This window comes from Mustela nigripes, chromosome 1 (genome assembly GCF_022355385.1).
Source record: "Mustela nigripes isolate SB6536 chromosome 1, MUSNIG.SB6536, whole genome shotgun sequence".
Taxonomy (NCBI): Eukaryota; Metazoa; Chordata; class Mammalia; order Carnivora; family Mustelidae; genus Mustela; species Mustela nigripes.
In genome coordinates, this window is record NC_081557.1 from 1,986,344 (window position 1) to 2,001,312 (window position 14,969).

The following is a 14,969-nucleotide window of genomic DNA, read 5'->3' on the forward strand; positions in this document are numbered from 1 at the left end:
CTCAGGCTGCCCCCGACCACGGCGAACCCGCTGGAGGGATGTGCAGCCGGCCTAGCTCGGCAATGGGGCCTCACCCTGCAAGGGCCCGCTCCCCGCCGGTCTCTCTGAGCGCGGCTGAGGTGCCTGGCCTGCGCTTCTTACAAGGGAATGACAGGACCCGGGGCACTTGCCCCAGGAGGAAGCTGAGGGACTCTGCCACTGCCCCTCGCCTCTGAGCACGCCCCGGAAGTAGTACGGGCCTCTGGGCCCAGGAGGACCGTGGCGGGCTCAGGGCAGTGGTGGGTGTCCCCAGAACGGGTGAGTTGTTCGTCGCCCTGTCGGGCACCTCACCTGTCCACTCTGGGTGGGCTGGGTGGGTGTGTGTGGAGCCCGGGCCAAGCACAAGCCGGTCTCCATCCGTTTCCCTCTGTCCCTCCCAGGCTGGACCAGTCCATCGGGAAGCCCTCCCTCTTCATCTCTGTCTCAGGTGAGTTTCCTCATCCAGACACGCTGCCCGCACCAGACCCTCGACCTCCCCTCCACCCAGGCCCGCCTCTCCCCATCAGAACGGGCCAGCAGGGCCTGGGAAGTGCAGGACAGGCCCACATGCCGGTGGACACCCCCCCCACACCCCTGCCCAGCCAAGGGCCTAGACATGTGCTTTTTAAAGGAATCTTTGGTTTGTACCGGATCTCTTTAAACGGGGGGCCTTTCTAGGCCCTCAGAGATCTGAGTGTGATCTTCAGGACCCCATGCGGGGCCAGGAGCCAGCCCAGAGGGACCCGAGGGGCCGGCAGCAGCAGCAGCAGCAGCTGGCGGGAGCCATTCTCCAGCCCTGACCTCTCGTGTTCCCCGGACCCCTCACATCCCCTGGACCGGAGCTACAGCTCCCTCCAGGGAGGACAAGGCCAGGCCGGTCCTGTGGGTCGCCCAGCCCGAGTCCGGTGGGAGCCATGACTTAGCGGGGGCTGGATGGCAGTGCGGCTGGAGAGGCCAGCAGGACACAGGGGGCCGGGGCGGGGGGCGCAGAACGTGGGCACATCCCAGGCCTCTGCATCACGGAGAAACAGGTCTAAGCGGTTCCAGGGCCTCCCAGCGCAGACAGAAGCCAGGGTTAGGCCGTGGCACGGTCCACTGCATGCAGCAGCTCCGAGTCTGGCCAAAGCAAGGAGCAGACCTCACCCCGCGGGACCCTGTTGCTAATAAGCACGGACCGTCCCCGTGTCAGCGGGGCCGGATGACGCGTCCCCACGACGAAGGCTAACGAAAGCCCTTGGGCCCTGGCGCAAGTTACCGGAGTGGGACACGGAGGCGGGAAGGGAGCACACGCTACTGTGGCAACGGCGCCCACAGGCTCGCCCACCACGGGCTCGCCACGACCTCCCCCTCCCACAGCTCGTGGCCTCCGCACGGCCCAGTCCCGTGGGTGCGCCTGCCCGCCGCCCGCAGCCCCCACGGGGACAGCCCCGTCCTCCAGGGCCGGGTTTCGGGGGCCTCGCAGGAGCCCCCGCCCAGCCCACTGCTGCGCCTCCCGGGTTCCCAACGTGGAGGTGCTCACATGCGGGCCCCTGACCCTAGGCGGCCCCTCCCCCGCCAGCACTGTGTCCCTGACTTGGGCGCTCTACCCCGCAGAGAAGACCAAGGACCGCGGCAGCAACACCGTCGGGGCCCGCCTGAACCGGGTGGAAGACAAGGTAGGCACCAGAGCCCTGCGTCGCACGGGCTCTGGTCACGGTCACGGTCCTCGGGCCACGCGGGCTCTGGTCACGGTCACGGTCCTCGGGCCGCGTGGGCTCTGGTGACGGCCGCGCGGGCTCTGGGGACGGTCACGGTCCTGGGGGAGGTGCCCGCAGCCGCCGCCGATCCCCCCAGCAGCGTCGCAAGCTGTGTGCGGGCCGCCCCGCACCCCGGCCTGGGCTCAGGGCCTCCCTACCCTGGGGCTCACGTCCACTCCCCCACTCAAAGCAGATGTCGGTCCCCAGGACCCTGGTTTGTAGGACTCTGGCACGTGGTGTCTTTACTGATGCGTGGCACCTGGTGCCCCGAGGCCCCTCTCGGGAGCAGCTGAGGCTGCCCAGGGCACGGGGGACAGGGCTCGTCTGTGCCGCCACCGTGTGCACTCGGGGAATTCAGAGGTGCTGAGAGCGGCACAGGGGTGCGTCGCGGGGAGCTGGGGCTGTGGGCTCGAGGACCCTCCATGTGGGGTGCAGACCACGCTCGGGGAGTGCCGGGCCGACCAAGGCCCCACTGCATTCCAGGTGGGACGTGGGCCTGTGGGTCCTTGGCATAAGCACGGGCCCTCGGCCACCGGGACGCCCCCGCCGCCGGCAGGCCTGCGGGCCTCTCAGTACAGGATCCTCTGCCCAGGGTGTCCTGGGGAGCCGAGGGGGTCTTTCTCGGGCTGGGGCCCGCCCTGTGAAGTCTCTGGGGTTCAGAGGGGGCCATTATCGTGCACGACAGCTCGTCCATCTACACGGGCTTTATCTGAAAGTAGCCGGGAGACTAAAAATAGCGGGTTTCGCTGGGCAGGACCTGTGTGTGCCGTTCGGTTTCCCGGGCAACGCCGGGCTCTGGCCAGCTTCCATCCCCGCTGACGCTGGGCAGGCGGGGCAGGGGTGCGGCTCCCTGGGCCCCGCGGCCCGCAGCATCACACCCTCTCCATGGGCACCGTCCGCCTTGGCCTGGGCTGGCCACGGGGCCTGACACGGCACGGGACCAGGACAGGAGAGGGAGGGCCGCTGTCCAGGTGCCCACGGGGGTCCTCACTTTCAGCCTGGCCAGCTGACTATGCAACCCCAACATCCGGCCTGCTGGAGGGTCTGGCCCCCGGGCGGTGCAGGCCCCAGCCAGGCTGGTACCTGGCCTGCTCTCGGGCAGATGGCCTGGTGGCAGATGACCTTGTCTGGCAGGAAGAGAGCAAGAGAGGTCACGTCCCCAGGCGGCAGATATCAGAGGCCCGGGGACCCTCCATGGAGCCAGGGTATCCTTGGCTTTTCCAGTGCTGGGGACCAGGGGCTCAGGGCTGGCATAATCCTCCAGAGCGGCTGGTGGCCACCCCCGGTGTGGCAGGCCAGGCACCCCGGGGGGAGCTTCTAGACAGCAGAGGAAGCAGAGGTAGGCCCAGGAGATAGAGCCGGGCCCCTTTCTCCAACCTTCTCGTCCAGCCCTGGCACCCTGGCCAAGCAGGCTTTTGCTGACCAACCTCCACTGCTGATGGGAATCACGGTGGTCCCTGGGAACACAGGCCTCCCTGCCCTAGGGCACCCGGGCAGTGGCCCCTGTTGCACTAGCTTCCAGATGCGCTCCCCTCTCCCTGCCCTGGTGTTCGAGTTTTCCTATGGTTCTGCCCTCTGCTTCTCAGGCCAGGCCACCCCTTAAAGCTCGGACTAGAACCTGGTGTCCTCGGGATGACAGTGGGTTGGGGACAGGGTCTCTTGGAGTAGCGCCCCTGCCCAGGCGGGAGAAGCAGACATCCAGCCACCTGTGCCGGTCTGACAACCAGGATGGCCCGGCTGGCCACGGGCAGCACGGCGGGCTGCGGTGGGGCCCCACTTGCCTCCACAATACAGAAGTACGGACGCACCCTCGTTTGTCTAAACAACAAAGCAAAGTGTCTTCCAGAGTCCCTGACCCCTGGGAACAAGGCTTGGTCAAAAAGGAGAGGGGAGACCACTGCACCGTGAGGGGTGACCGGGGAGACGGGGCCTGTGCTGTCTCCGTCCCCTTCTGCTGGGAGGGAGCTGTTCGGTCTGAGCCAAACCCAGCTGCTCGCAGTCTCCCAGGTAGCGCGCAAGCCGGTGCTCCGGGCCGTGTCACAGACCGGGCAGTCCCTTGAGACTCTGGCCTGCGCCCCCTCAGCCACAGACCCTGGGAAAGGGCCTCGCCGGGTCCAGAGGGCACGGTGGCCCGTCCTAGGCCCCACATTATCGCAGTCATCACTGGGGCCGTTGGGACCATAAACAACCCCAGAGCCGTCCTGCTGACTGCGGGAAGCTAGAGGCAGGAAGTCCAGCAGCCACCGGCCCTCAGGGGCCCAGGAGGCCTGGACAGTGCCAGCCGGCCAGAGGCCCTGGGCCTTCCCCGACCCAACTGGGCTGGCCGAGGGCAGGGAAGGAGTCTGGCCCTCCTGTGGGATGCACGGCTCTGGCCGCAGCTAGGATGGCGCTCCTGTCCCAGGCGCACGCGCTCAGCTGCAGGACCCGGGCTTAGAGAGGACGGGAGGACCGGAGGGTATTTGGGGAGTGCCGCTGCTCGCCCCCGTTCTCAGGAACAGAGCAGTTCTGAGGAGCAGGGGCCTGGAGTGTCCACGTGCAGGGAGCTGCCAGGGAAAGCCAGCTCGGCTTGTCCAGCGGTGCCTCGGTTTCCCTGCAAGGAACCCCTCCCTTTATGTGCAGGCCTGGCCCTGAAGGGGAGAAGGGTCCCAGGCACTTGCCGCTCCCCAGAGCCCTTGTCAAAGCTCCTGTGTGCCAGAGGGCCTCCCCCACCTCAGAGGGCCCCCCCCCCCCGCCTGTTCCTGGAGCACCTAGCACCCCTGTCTAGGCCTGGCCTGGCTGTGAGGGCCCACCTTGCTCCAGGGCTGTGATGAGCAAAACTGGCATTGCCGGCCGACAGCCTGCGTCGCCCTGGCCGCCCTTTAGCAGTGAAAGGAAAAGACCCTCCCCGCACGCTTCTGGTAAAAGTGCCCGGAGCGGCCACGCTCCCTCCCGCTGTCCTTCTGGGAAGGAAGGACCTTCGTTCGCACCAATAAATGTTGCCTTGCATGTGGGGAAACTGAGCCCAGAGAGGTTGGGCAGTGTCCCAAGGTCACACAGCGGGTCAGGCGAAGAGCTGGTCCCCGTAGGGGCCGCGGGCAGGTGAGGAGCCGCGGTGGAGAGCTGGAGGCGAGCGCAAAGTGCTTCATGTTCACGAAACCTCAGGGTCATTTCGAAAAGAGGCCACGTAGCAGCAGGGTGGGCCACGCTGGGGACCGGGAGGGTCGGGCCAGGCCGGAAAACCCATGGGCTGCACCAGCCAGAGCAGCGGCACAGACTAGGCCAGAGGGGCCTGACCAGGACCTGGAACGGGAGCCCCGAGAACATGGGCCCCTGCTCAACCTCCGACCCTGCGAGGGCTGCTCGGGCGGCAGGCGTCCCCTTGGCTCTCTGGGGAGCCGTGAAGACGGCTCCAGCCCCCGCCCCCATGCATGTTCTTAGCTCAGCCCCCAGGACAGGCTGCAGGGTGGATGCTGAGCCCTGTGTGTTTTGCAAACTCAGCTCGTCTTGCTTTTGCTGATATGAGGGGCACAGTGGGCTGGGAGGATTTCTTTCTTCTCTGTTTTTGCCAGAAATATTCACGGCTTAGAGCTGGACACAGGGAAGGCCTGGGCTTGTAGGCCCCAGTTCAGAGGGCGTGGGTGGGACGGGGCCCTCACCCCCACCATAGACACTCCTTCCACAGTCTCTTGTCCTCAAACCCTGGCCAGGCGCACCTCTCTCCTGGACACGAATGCCCCCAGCCCGGGAGATCACCCCCAACACACACACAGCACACTGGCCCTGGACCCCCCTGCTGAGCACACGTTTGCCCCTCACTGGTACCAGATAAGCCCAGTTACCCAGGACCTGGGGTCTGCCCCAGACACGGCTCCTCCTGCTCTGTCCTCAGCCCAGAGGGACTCCTCCATCCCCCCAGCTGCCAACTGGCCTGAGACCTGGTCATCCAACAGCCCCATCCCTGCTCACCCCCAAGAGCTACCTAGATGCCACTCACCCATCTCTCCGGCCCCATGCCCTCCCTGATGGGTCTAGGCGTTGGTCCTCTCCCTCTGTGACCACTGTCCACCTAACCATGTGGACTCCAGTCCCACCAGCCCTTCAAAGTCTGTGTTATTTCTTAGACGCAGCTGAAACTCACCTGCTCATGTTTTCTTCAGAATGTTTGCACTGACATTTCTGTGTGCGATACACACACAACCTCATTTTCCTTTTTCACACCGTCTTCATCAGGATGTGGGGTCAAATTTGCATGAACCTCCCTGAATGAGTGCAGAAGTGTTCTGTCCTTTTCTACTTTCTAGAATATTTCATATCGGATTTGGAATTCTTCCCCTCCTGAACGTTAGGTGACATTAAAGGTAAAGCCATCCAAGCCTGGCGCTTTCTTTGTGGGAAGACTTCACAGTCCGAGTCAAGGACATGGCAGCTATAGGACAGTGGGCTTTCTATCTCTTCTCGTGTCAGTTTTGTTCAGTTGTATATTCTAGAAATCTGTGTTTCCTCTCCGTTTTCCAGTTTACTGGCATTATCATTTTAATGTCTGTATTATCTGTAGCTAAGTGCCAGTTGCTAATTTTTAGACTTTCTAGATTTCTAAAGTGTGACCTTAAGGTTCTCCATTTTCATCTAATGACCACTTACAGTGCATCGCCCAGTTTTGATACGTAGCATTTCATTCCAACGTCTCCTCGCTTACACACCTTTCTCATCTCCGTGATGACCTCTTGTTTATCCCAGCAGCTCTTTCCAGCATGATTTTTGTCATTGTTAGAATTCTAAGAGTTTTCTAATTGCTCACTTGTCAGTGAAATTGGTTGTGTGGCATCAGTCCTTTGAAATACTATGAAGCCTTTTTTTTTTTTTTTAAAGATTTTATTTATTTGACAGACACAGATCACAAGTAGGCAGAGAGGCAGGCAGAGAGAGAAAGGGGGAAGTAGGCTCACTGCTGAGCAGAGAGCCCGATGAAGGGCTTGATCCCAGGACCCTGAGATCATGACCTGAGCCGAAGGCAGAGGCCTTAACCGACTGAGCCACCCAGGCGCCCTTTTACTTTTTATTTTTTTTATTTTTTGCTTATAGATATCCAATGGCCTCGGCACCATTTGTTGAGAATGCTGTTTTCCACATTGATTTATCGCAGCACCTTTGCCAGAAATCAATTGAGCCTACCTATATGGGTTTGTTTCTGGATTCTCAAGTCTGTTATGTCTGTCTGCCCATCCTCAAATCTGTGTTACGCCATCTTGATTATTGTAGCTTTATAGCATGTTTTGAAATCAGGTAGTATGAGTCTTCTAAGGTTTTTTTCTTTCTTAAATTGTTTTGCTCATTCTAAGTCCTATGAATTTCTCTACGAATTGTAGAATCATCTTGTCAGTTTCAACCGAAAGGAAGAAAGAGAGAGAGAGCGGGAGAGAGGGAGGGAAGAAGAAAGCTGGGATTTTGATAAGGATTGTGTTGAACCTATGGATCTATTTGGGAGAATCTGACGTCTTAACCACAGAGTCTCCTAACCCATGCGTACAGCTCGTGCACGCCGTTTACTTGGTCTGCTCCAGTTTCTTCCAGTGATGTCATCTTTGGCGTACAGTTCTCACACAGCTTTTGTTAAATTTGCTCCTAAACTTTTTATGACTTTGGTTCTATTGTTAAGGGAACTGTTTCCTTCATTTCATTTTTTCATTGTTTACTACCAGTGTCTGAAAATACTATTAATATTTTATGTCAGACTTGGAAGGTGTGACTTTGCTGCTATTAACTTCAGTAAGTTTTGTTGTTATTGTTGTTGATTCCTTAGGATTTTCAACATGCAGAATCGCGACAGGTGTGAAGAAGGGCACGCCTGCCTTCCCATCTTCCTTCCCGTCTAGGTGCCTTTAATTTCTCTTCTTGCCCATTTATGCTGCCTTGAACACCCAGGGAAATGTTGACTAGAAGTAGCCAGGCACTGACGAATTGAGAAATCACTCAGTCATTCCCTGTCCAGTGTGCTGTTAGCTGCTGGTTTCCCATGCATGCTCTTTATTAGGCTGAGGATTTTTCCTTCCACTTTTGGCATTTTCAGAGTTCTTATCATGAATGGATATTGGATTTTCTCAAATGCCCGTTCTGCATCTTTTGAGATGGTCAAACGAATTTTATCCCTTATGCTACTAATGTGGTGTAATAACCGGTTTGGGGGAGTTAAACGAACTTTGCATTTCCCACTTGGGCAGGGTTGATCGTCTCTTGTCCACATTGCCATGTTCAGTTTGCTAACATTTTATTAAGAATATATCCATATTCATAAAGGATATTGATCTGTAGTTTTCTTGTGATTTTTTTTTCTGATTTTGGTGTCTGGTTTTAAAATTCTTTTATTTTCAATCCTTTATACACATTTTGGATATCTTTTACAAACACTTAATGGCTGAGAGGTTTTTTTTTTAATCATTTAACACATTTATACTTAAAGTAATTTCTAATCTGTTTGGATTGACTTCTAGCAATGTATATTGTGTTTTCCTTTCGTACTAAAATTTTTAATGTTTATTTTGCTCCGTGTGTTGGGTTGAGTACCATTTCTCTGCTTTTTTTCCTACTGGTTTTGAAGTTATATATTCTATTGTCATTCTTGTAGATGTCAACCCAGAACGTTTTAAATGGATGTATAACAGTTAATTGCTACTTTACCCACATCTGTAATAAAAGCACATTAGAAAACTTTAGACTCAGTCACTCCCCCGCTGACTTACAGTCTTTGTTGTTGTATATTTTAGCTCACTCATGTTTATTTTTTTAGCCGAATGATTCATGAATAATAATGCTTCAGACAATCAATATGTGTTTAAATGTACTCGCCTATGTTACCTCTTTCGTCACTCATCATTTATTTTTCATCTCAGATCTTACATCTGGAATCACTTTTTTCCTAGATGATGTATATATTAAAGTTTCTGTCTCAAAAATCAGAATTTCTGGGCGCCTGGGTGGCTCAGTGGGTTAAGCCGCTGCCTTCGGCTCAGGTCATGATCTCAGGGTCCTGGGATCGAGTCCCGCATCGGGCTCTCTGCTCAGCAGGGAGCCTGCTTCCTTCTCTCTCTCTGCCTGCCTCTCAGTGTACTCTCTGTCAAATAAATAAATAAAATCTTTAAAAAAAAAAATCAGAATTTCTCCGATTTTTTTTTTTTTTAATGACTTCTTTTGTCGTCATTCTTAAAAAATATTTCCACTGGGAATACAGTTCCAGGCCCTAGGTTACCAAAATGGTTTTCTCTCCGCACATTGGAAATATTATCCAACTGTTCTTTGGCATATCTGGCTCATCCTGAGAGCAAAGGTGAAGCCGAGTGCTTCCTCCTCAGAAGGCAGCACATGTCTTCTCTCTGGACGCTTCGTAGATCGCTCCTATGGTTCTGGTCTTCTGCATTTTCACTGCAGGGTCTGCATGGAGTTTCTCTTGTTGGTTCTCTTTGGAATTGGTGAGTTCCCTTCATCTGTGGTTTGGCGTCCAACGTGAGTTCGGAATTACTCTCTGTCGTTAGCTCTTTGGATCTTACTGGACGCTGAAAGATAATGAGCTCCTGGTCTCCTTCTGGAATTTTCATGAGGCCTGTGGCAGACCCTCTCCCTCCCCACCACATTCCTTAACCTCTTGTACTAAAATCAGATTGTCTCTGTATACTGTCTTCTAGATGACGTCTTCTGGTCTACCTTCCAATTCACTAATTATTTCTTCAGCTGTATCTAATCTGTTGTGAAACCCATCCAGGGAATTTTTAATATCAATTATTTTTCTATTTATGAAACTTCTATTTGGCTCTTATTCATACCTGATTGGTCATTTTTAATAGGCTTTCTCTTCACCTGTGTATTTAAACTTTGAAAAATCTTGAAATGCATTGAATGGGGCTTTTTTACATTTTGTTTCTATTAACTTTCCTATCTCTTTGTGAATCTGCTTCTCTGGTCTTTGTTTTTTCCTGACTGGTTTTCATTCATGGTGTTTCATTGCCTTTCAGGGTTTTGTTTCTTTAAAATCAGAAGTGTATATGTCCTAAAATTTATCTGTGGGTATTCCTGAGGCCTAGCGGAATTGAGGGTCTCAGGGGGATCTGTGGCTCCCCCTTCCTTTGATATACATGTGGGGGGTACTACCATGCTGGACTTAAAATTCTAAGCTCAAAGTTTTCCAGAAACACACCCAGGAAGGGTGTGTTTGGGCTTCCAAGCTGAGCATGGATGCAATATCTTGGAGCGAACATTGTTCCACTGCCCTTAGCCGCAGATGGTTCTCTTTACAGCCTTTTCTGGAAGTGGGTTATTTCTCACTAACCCTCACACCGAAAGGAGACCTTTGAAGGTCCCAGCTTCATGTAGGGCTGCACAGCGAGACTCCCCACCTTGGGCAGGCCTGGCCTTGGATGCCATCCGTCACCTGTGAGAGTCATGTTTGCTCAGCTCGTCAGGTGTCTTATGTCTGTGGCTTCCACTCTCACTGTACTTCCAGCCTCTGACCTACCATACCTCCCACGGAGCTCATCCATGCCAGTGAGTGTCTCGCCAGCACACGGTCAGACAAGCGCTCATCCTCGCACTGTGGGCAGAATCAGGATTTTGAAGACGGGATTTTTCTGGGAAGCCTGTGTCTCTTGGCTGTAGCGTCCCAGCTCCGCATGCTGGTCCCCAACTCTGCTGCCTTCTGTTCCCCCATAACTCTGGGAGTGACTGGGTGGTAGTGACAGGTCTGGTTTTTCCTGGTCCCTGGGGTCTCAGTCGTAAATGGATCTTGTGCTGGAGCTCCAGGGGGTCTGGGTGGGGCTGCCAGTCCTCAGCAGGCTGGACTGAGAAAGAACTGCTTCTACAGCCTCCCACCCCTCAGAAAGGGAGGAATCCCCCCACTAACTTGTACTGAGGCCCACTGGCCTAGTTCAGCCAAGGCCCTCTAGACTAGGGACCCACAAACTGGGGCCTTAGGGCCAAATCTCGGGCCGGACCTGTTTTCACATTAAAAAACAAGAATAAATAAATAAGTAAATAAATAAGTAAATTCTGAAACAGAACTCAGAACTTGAACAGCCTCCACATCTATGATATTTGCAGTCTGGCCCCTTACGGAAAAGTTTGCTGACCCCCAGTTTAGGCTGGGGGGTTTGTCTGGGAGAAATCTAGTGGGAACCACAGATACAACCTAACATTTCCTAATAGTCGAAAAGATACAAAGAAATCGATCAGATTCACTCTAACCATATATTTTATTGAACCCGGGAGAGTGAAAATATTATCACTTCTGTATATAGTAAATATGAAAAGAATCGTTGGAACGATCGACATTGTTTGCTCAAATGCCGGGCGTGTCTCACACTCACCATGCGTCTCAGTTTGGATGCCGTTTCCTAAGAGCTACTCGGTCCGCGTTTAGATACAAAACGTGCAGTTAAAAAAGGAGGGTCTCTTACCTAAGTCACTCCAAACCTCCTTCAAGTTTTCCCATCCCTGAATTGGGGGTCTATATTTAAATTTAAATTTGAATTTGCTTAACTTAAATCCAATTAAAATTCACTTCCTTGGTTTCACAAGCCGCACATCAGCTGCTCCAGGACCCCGTGGGGCTGCTGAGCGGTGATCGCACAAGGCCGCTCTCGTGTGGCGCCCCGGCACCCAACCCACAGGGGGAACGCCTGCTGAGTGGTGCCCGACACAGGCAGATGAAGGCCACCTCGTAAGCCCCGACATCCCCAGCACGGGCAAGCCCTTGCGGGTCCCTCAGCTCCCACAGGACGTTCCCTGGATTCCCTCGCTCGAGCCCCCAGAGTCCGTGACCCACGCCTCCGTGTCCACTGCCTGCCTGGGACGCTAGTCCTCCCTCTACCTCTGTCCCCCAGCGACCAGGCCTCCCCTGACTCCCGCTCCCAGGAGGCCGTCAGGGGCCGTGTCTGGGCCGGAGGCCACGTCTGCAGGCTGCTCGGGAGGCACCAGGCTACCCTGGGCTCCATCATGCCCCTCACCGCCAGCTCCGGCTGGTTGCACCAGAAGTCGGGCGTGGGGGGCCTCCCCGGACAGCCCTGCCCCTCCCCCGCCCCGTTCCGAGCCCCCCCACTTTCCTCCGCACCCCCCCCGCCCCCACTCCCCGCGCTGGTGACTGGCTCTTGAGTGACAAGGCCGTAAATAGGCGGAGGCGTGGGCTCTGGCTGATCAAAGGGCCCCCTTCAGAAGCCTTCATTAGCTGCTATTCTGGGAACTGGTTATTTTAAGGTTAGTGTATTTTTTCTTTCCTGAGGAGCCGTCTTAGTGGACGGCGAGGGCCTGAGGTGCGAGCTCTTCAGTCAAACCACACAAGCCGTGTTTTGTCTAGGGTTTCAAAGATAAACCTGTAAGGAAAGCGCCGGTTGACGCTGAGCGCCACTAACCCCCTTCCCGGGCCGGGGCGGGCGGGCCGGCCGGGGGGTCCCGCACCCCGCGAGCCGCGTGGAGGAGACCTGGCGGGGCCGGGGCGGCCGCGCTCCTCAGGGGGGCCTGAGGTCAGAGTCCTCGGGGCCCCTGGACCCTCGTGCCAGGCCTTCTCGTATCCAGACCCGGGGGGCTTCTTCGGCCCACGGTCTCCCAAGGGAGGCTGTCCACCCTCCACTGTCAGGGTGGGCAGGGTGGCGGGGGGCCACGCCGACGCCACTGTTTAGGAAGGCTGCACTGCCCTGGGGGGCACCCGGGCCTCGCCGGAGGGGAGCGGTTCACGGCGCCACGGAGCTCTGGAAAGGAGTCTTGCGCCATGTGCTCCCGCCAGAGAATCCTGTGCCCTCACGGCTCCTGTGCCCATTCCCGGGATGGCGGAGCACCGGGGCCTGGGGGTCTCACGGGACACACTTGGCACAGCCCGGTTTGCAGGAGCGGGACGGGCGGGGGGGATTGACCAAACAGAGGCCCCCCAGCGGCAAGAGGGACCCTCACGAGCTGCCGAGGAAGATGATTAGGGCGGGGATAATGAAGGCGCGTGGCCCCGACGGAGGTGGGGAGGGTGGCACCGCAGGGCGGGGGACTGGGGCACCCATGCGCGCCCCTGAGATGCTCCGTCCTTCCTTGGCCAAGGTCGAGATGCCCCTTCCAGGCCGTGTGCGCCTTCCCAGGTGCAGCCTCCCACTCTGGGGCTCTGCCCTTTTTCCGCGGGGGCGGCTCGCTCACCGGGACCCGGGGCTCCAACCCTCCACTCCCTTCTGCCGGCCTCCAAGTTCCCTCTAGGGCTTGGAAGTGGGTCTAGACCTTCCCCTCAGTCCACAGGGGCCCGGCCCCCTGCAGGCCTGAAGGCCAGCCCAGAAGGGACACACTCCTGGCCTCCGCTCCACCCCGTGGGGGAGAACGAGTCACTGGCCCTTCCCAGAGGAGTTTGGGGAACGGAGTCCCAGCAGGGCAGCCCTTTTCCAGCCACATGATGGTAGGAGCAGGAGCCTTTGGAGCCGTCTGTGAGTCAGGACATCTGTCTGACCATCCATGGGCTTCCAGGGGCGGCAGACTCGCCCATGCCTCAGGCCTGCCCACCTGAGTGCTGGCCTCCACGGCCACCTGCCTAACCTATGCACAGCTCATTGCAGCAGCCCCTCTGCCCCTGGCAGGGGCCTAGGACAGCCCAGTCCCCAAGGGCCCTCATGCTAGGCTTGGTTCTGTAGCTCAAGTTCCCAGCAGGGATAGAAAACACCCCGGAGACAGGCCGTGTGGCCCTCCAGCAGGGACTGGCACCCCGCAGGCAGCAGCAGGCACACTTGCACAAAACAGATAAGAGGGCGTGATGGGAGGGGGCCGTGGTCAGCTGTGGGGTCCGTGGTGTCGTCTGAGCAACTCCTCGCCTCACGCTCAACCCCGTGGTCCAGGCGACGGGGCCGGCACAGGAGGCCGACACTGAAGGGAGCCCCTTCATGGAGGTCAGAGGAGCAGGTGAGGCCTCGAGACCAGGGGTATCAGGGTGACCCAGTGGCAGACAGGCCCAGTCACCCCCGTGGGGCTGAGTTGCTCTCACTGAAATGAAAGCCCTGGTCAGGGCGGCCCCTGAGGGAGCTGCAGGTGTTCTCGGCCTTTCCCCCGATCAGGGGTGAGACCAGAGCCCCCGGCAGGATCTAAGGGGTTTTGCCACCAAGGGGCCATGGTTGTGGGACGGAGGTCAGAGCTGGCCTGGACCTGGACCCTGGAGCGCACGTCAGGGCTGATGCCCAGGGCAGCATGTTGGCCAGAATGAGCCCTGGGCCTCGTCTGACGTGAAGGCAAGAGGCAGGAAGGCTGACCTCACGGTCAGTCCATGACTGACCCCAGTCCCCTCCCTCCTGGCCATCAGGAGCAGATGCCCCTTGGCTGCCCAGTAGGAACTGTGAGTGCTGGCTTTTGAAGTCTGCTTCTGGCCTTGAAAGGCCCACAGGGGCCAAAGAGTCTCACCTGTGCGGGGACAGAAAGGTCTAGAACACCTGCAGTCCCTCAGCAGCCATACTCGGGTACAGGCCCTGGGGCTCGGGGTGCTCTGTGGAAAGCTATGATCCCCAGTATGACACTGCACCAGCAGTAGTCGCCATCTCTGGGAACCCAGGGCCATGGTGCCCAGGCATGGGCCTGGAGGAGCCCATGGGGAGGTGAGCCCTGGGCATCTCTGAGTTGCTCTTGTTGCTCTCTGAGCCTCAGTTTCCCCTCCATCCATGGCCTGGTCTCCCGTGATGCCCAAGAGGCCCAGCGCCTGCCCAGAACATTGCCAACAGCAAGGCCATCTAGGTGCCTCCAGGGCTGGGTCTTTTCACCAAATTTATGGACCCGGAGCCTCGTCCCTCCCTGCTGTTCTGCCTCAGCGGGGGCAGAGCCAGGACCCGAGCCTGGCAGCCAGGCTTCCATGCACACATCTGGATTCCGGTTGACTGATGGTCCAGGCCTCCTACTCATAGGTGGGAAGCCCCCAATGACCTTCCCATCTCCCCTCCCCATCTTACAGAGGACAAAACCCAGCCCTCCCTTTGCACCTGTGCCTCCAGCAGCTGGGTTCAAGCCCTGCCCCCTTGGCTCACCAGCCATGAGAACCAGTGAGTCACACCAGGGCCTCTGTAACCCCATGAGTCAGTCAACGGAGGGGGTGACATTAGTGCTACTGGGCCAAGTGCTACGGAGAATTCCTAAGTGGATCCACATCCGCACCCGAGGAACCTCACGTGCAAAGGCCCTGTGGCGTGCGGAAGTACAGCAAGTTCCGGGACCAAGAAACCTGGGCATCTCATGCAGAGCTCTGGGAGAGGG

General features: G+C 57.2%; 1 protein-coding gene across 6 annotated transcripts in view; it reads left to right on the forward strand.

The window, feature by feature from the left end:
* The window catches only part of KCNQ1 (potassium voltage-gated channel subfamily Q member 1), a 308,960-nt gene that overhangs the window by 240,738 nt on the left and 53,253 nt on the right, over positions 1–14,969 (forward strand). For 3 of the 6 annotated variants that reach the window (XM_059398838.1, XM_059398849.1, XM_059398860.1), the window contains exons 14-15: positions 420–466; positions 1,558–1,673. In XM_059398838.1, coding sequence (XP_059254821.1) covers positions 420–466; positions 1,558–1,673 — 163 coding nt within the window. The remainder of the gene's footprint in view (positions 1–419; positions 467–1,557; positions 1,674–14,969) is intronic. The other 3 variants (XM_059398844.1, XM_059398870.1, XM_059398894.1) reach the window with 1 other exon arrangement.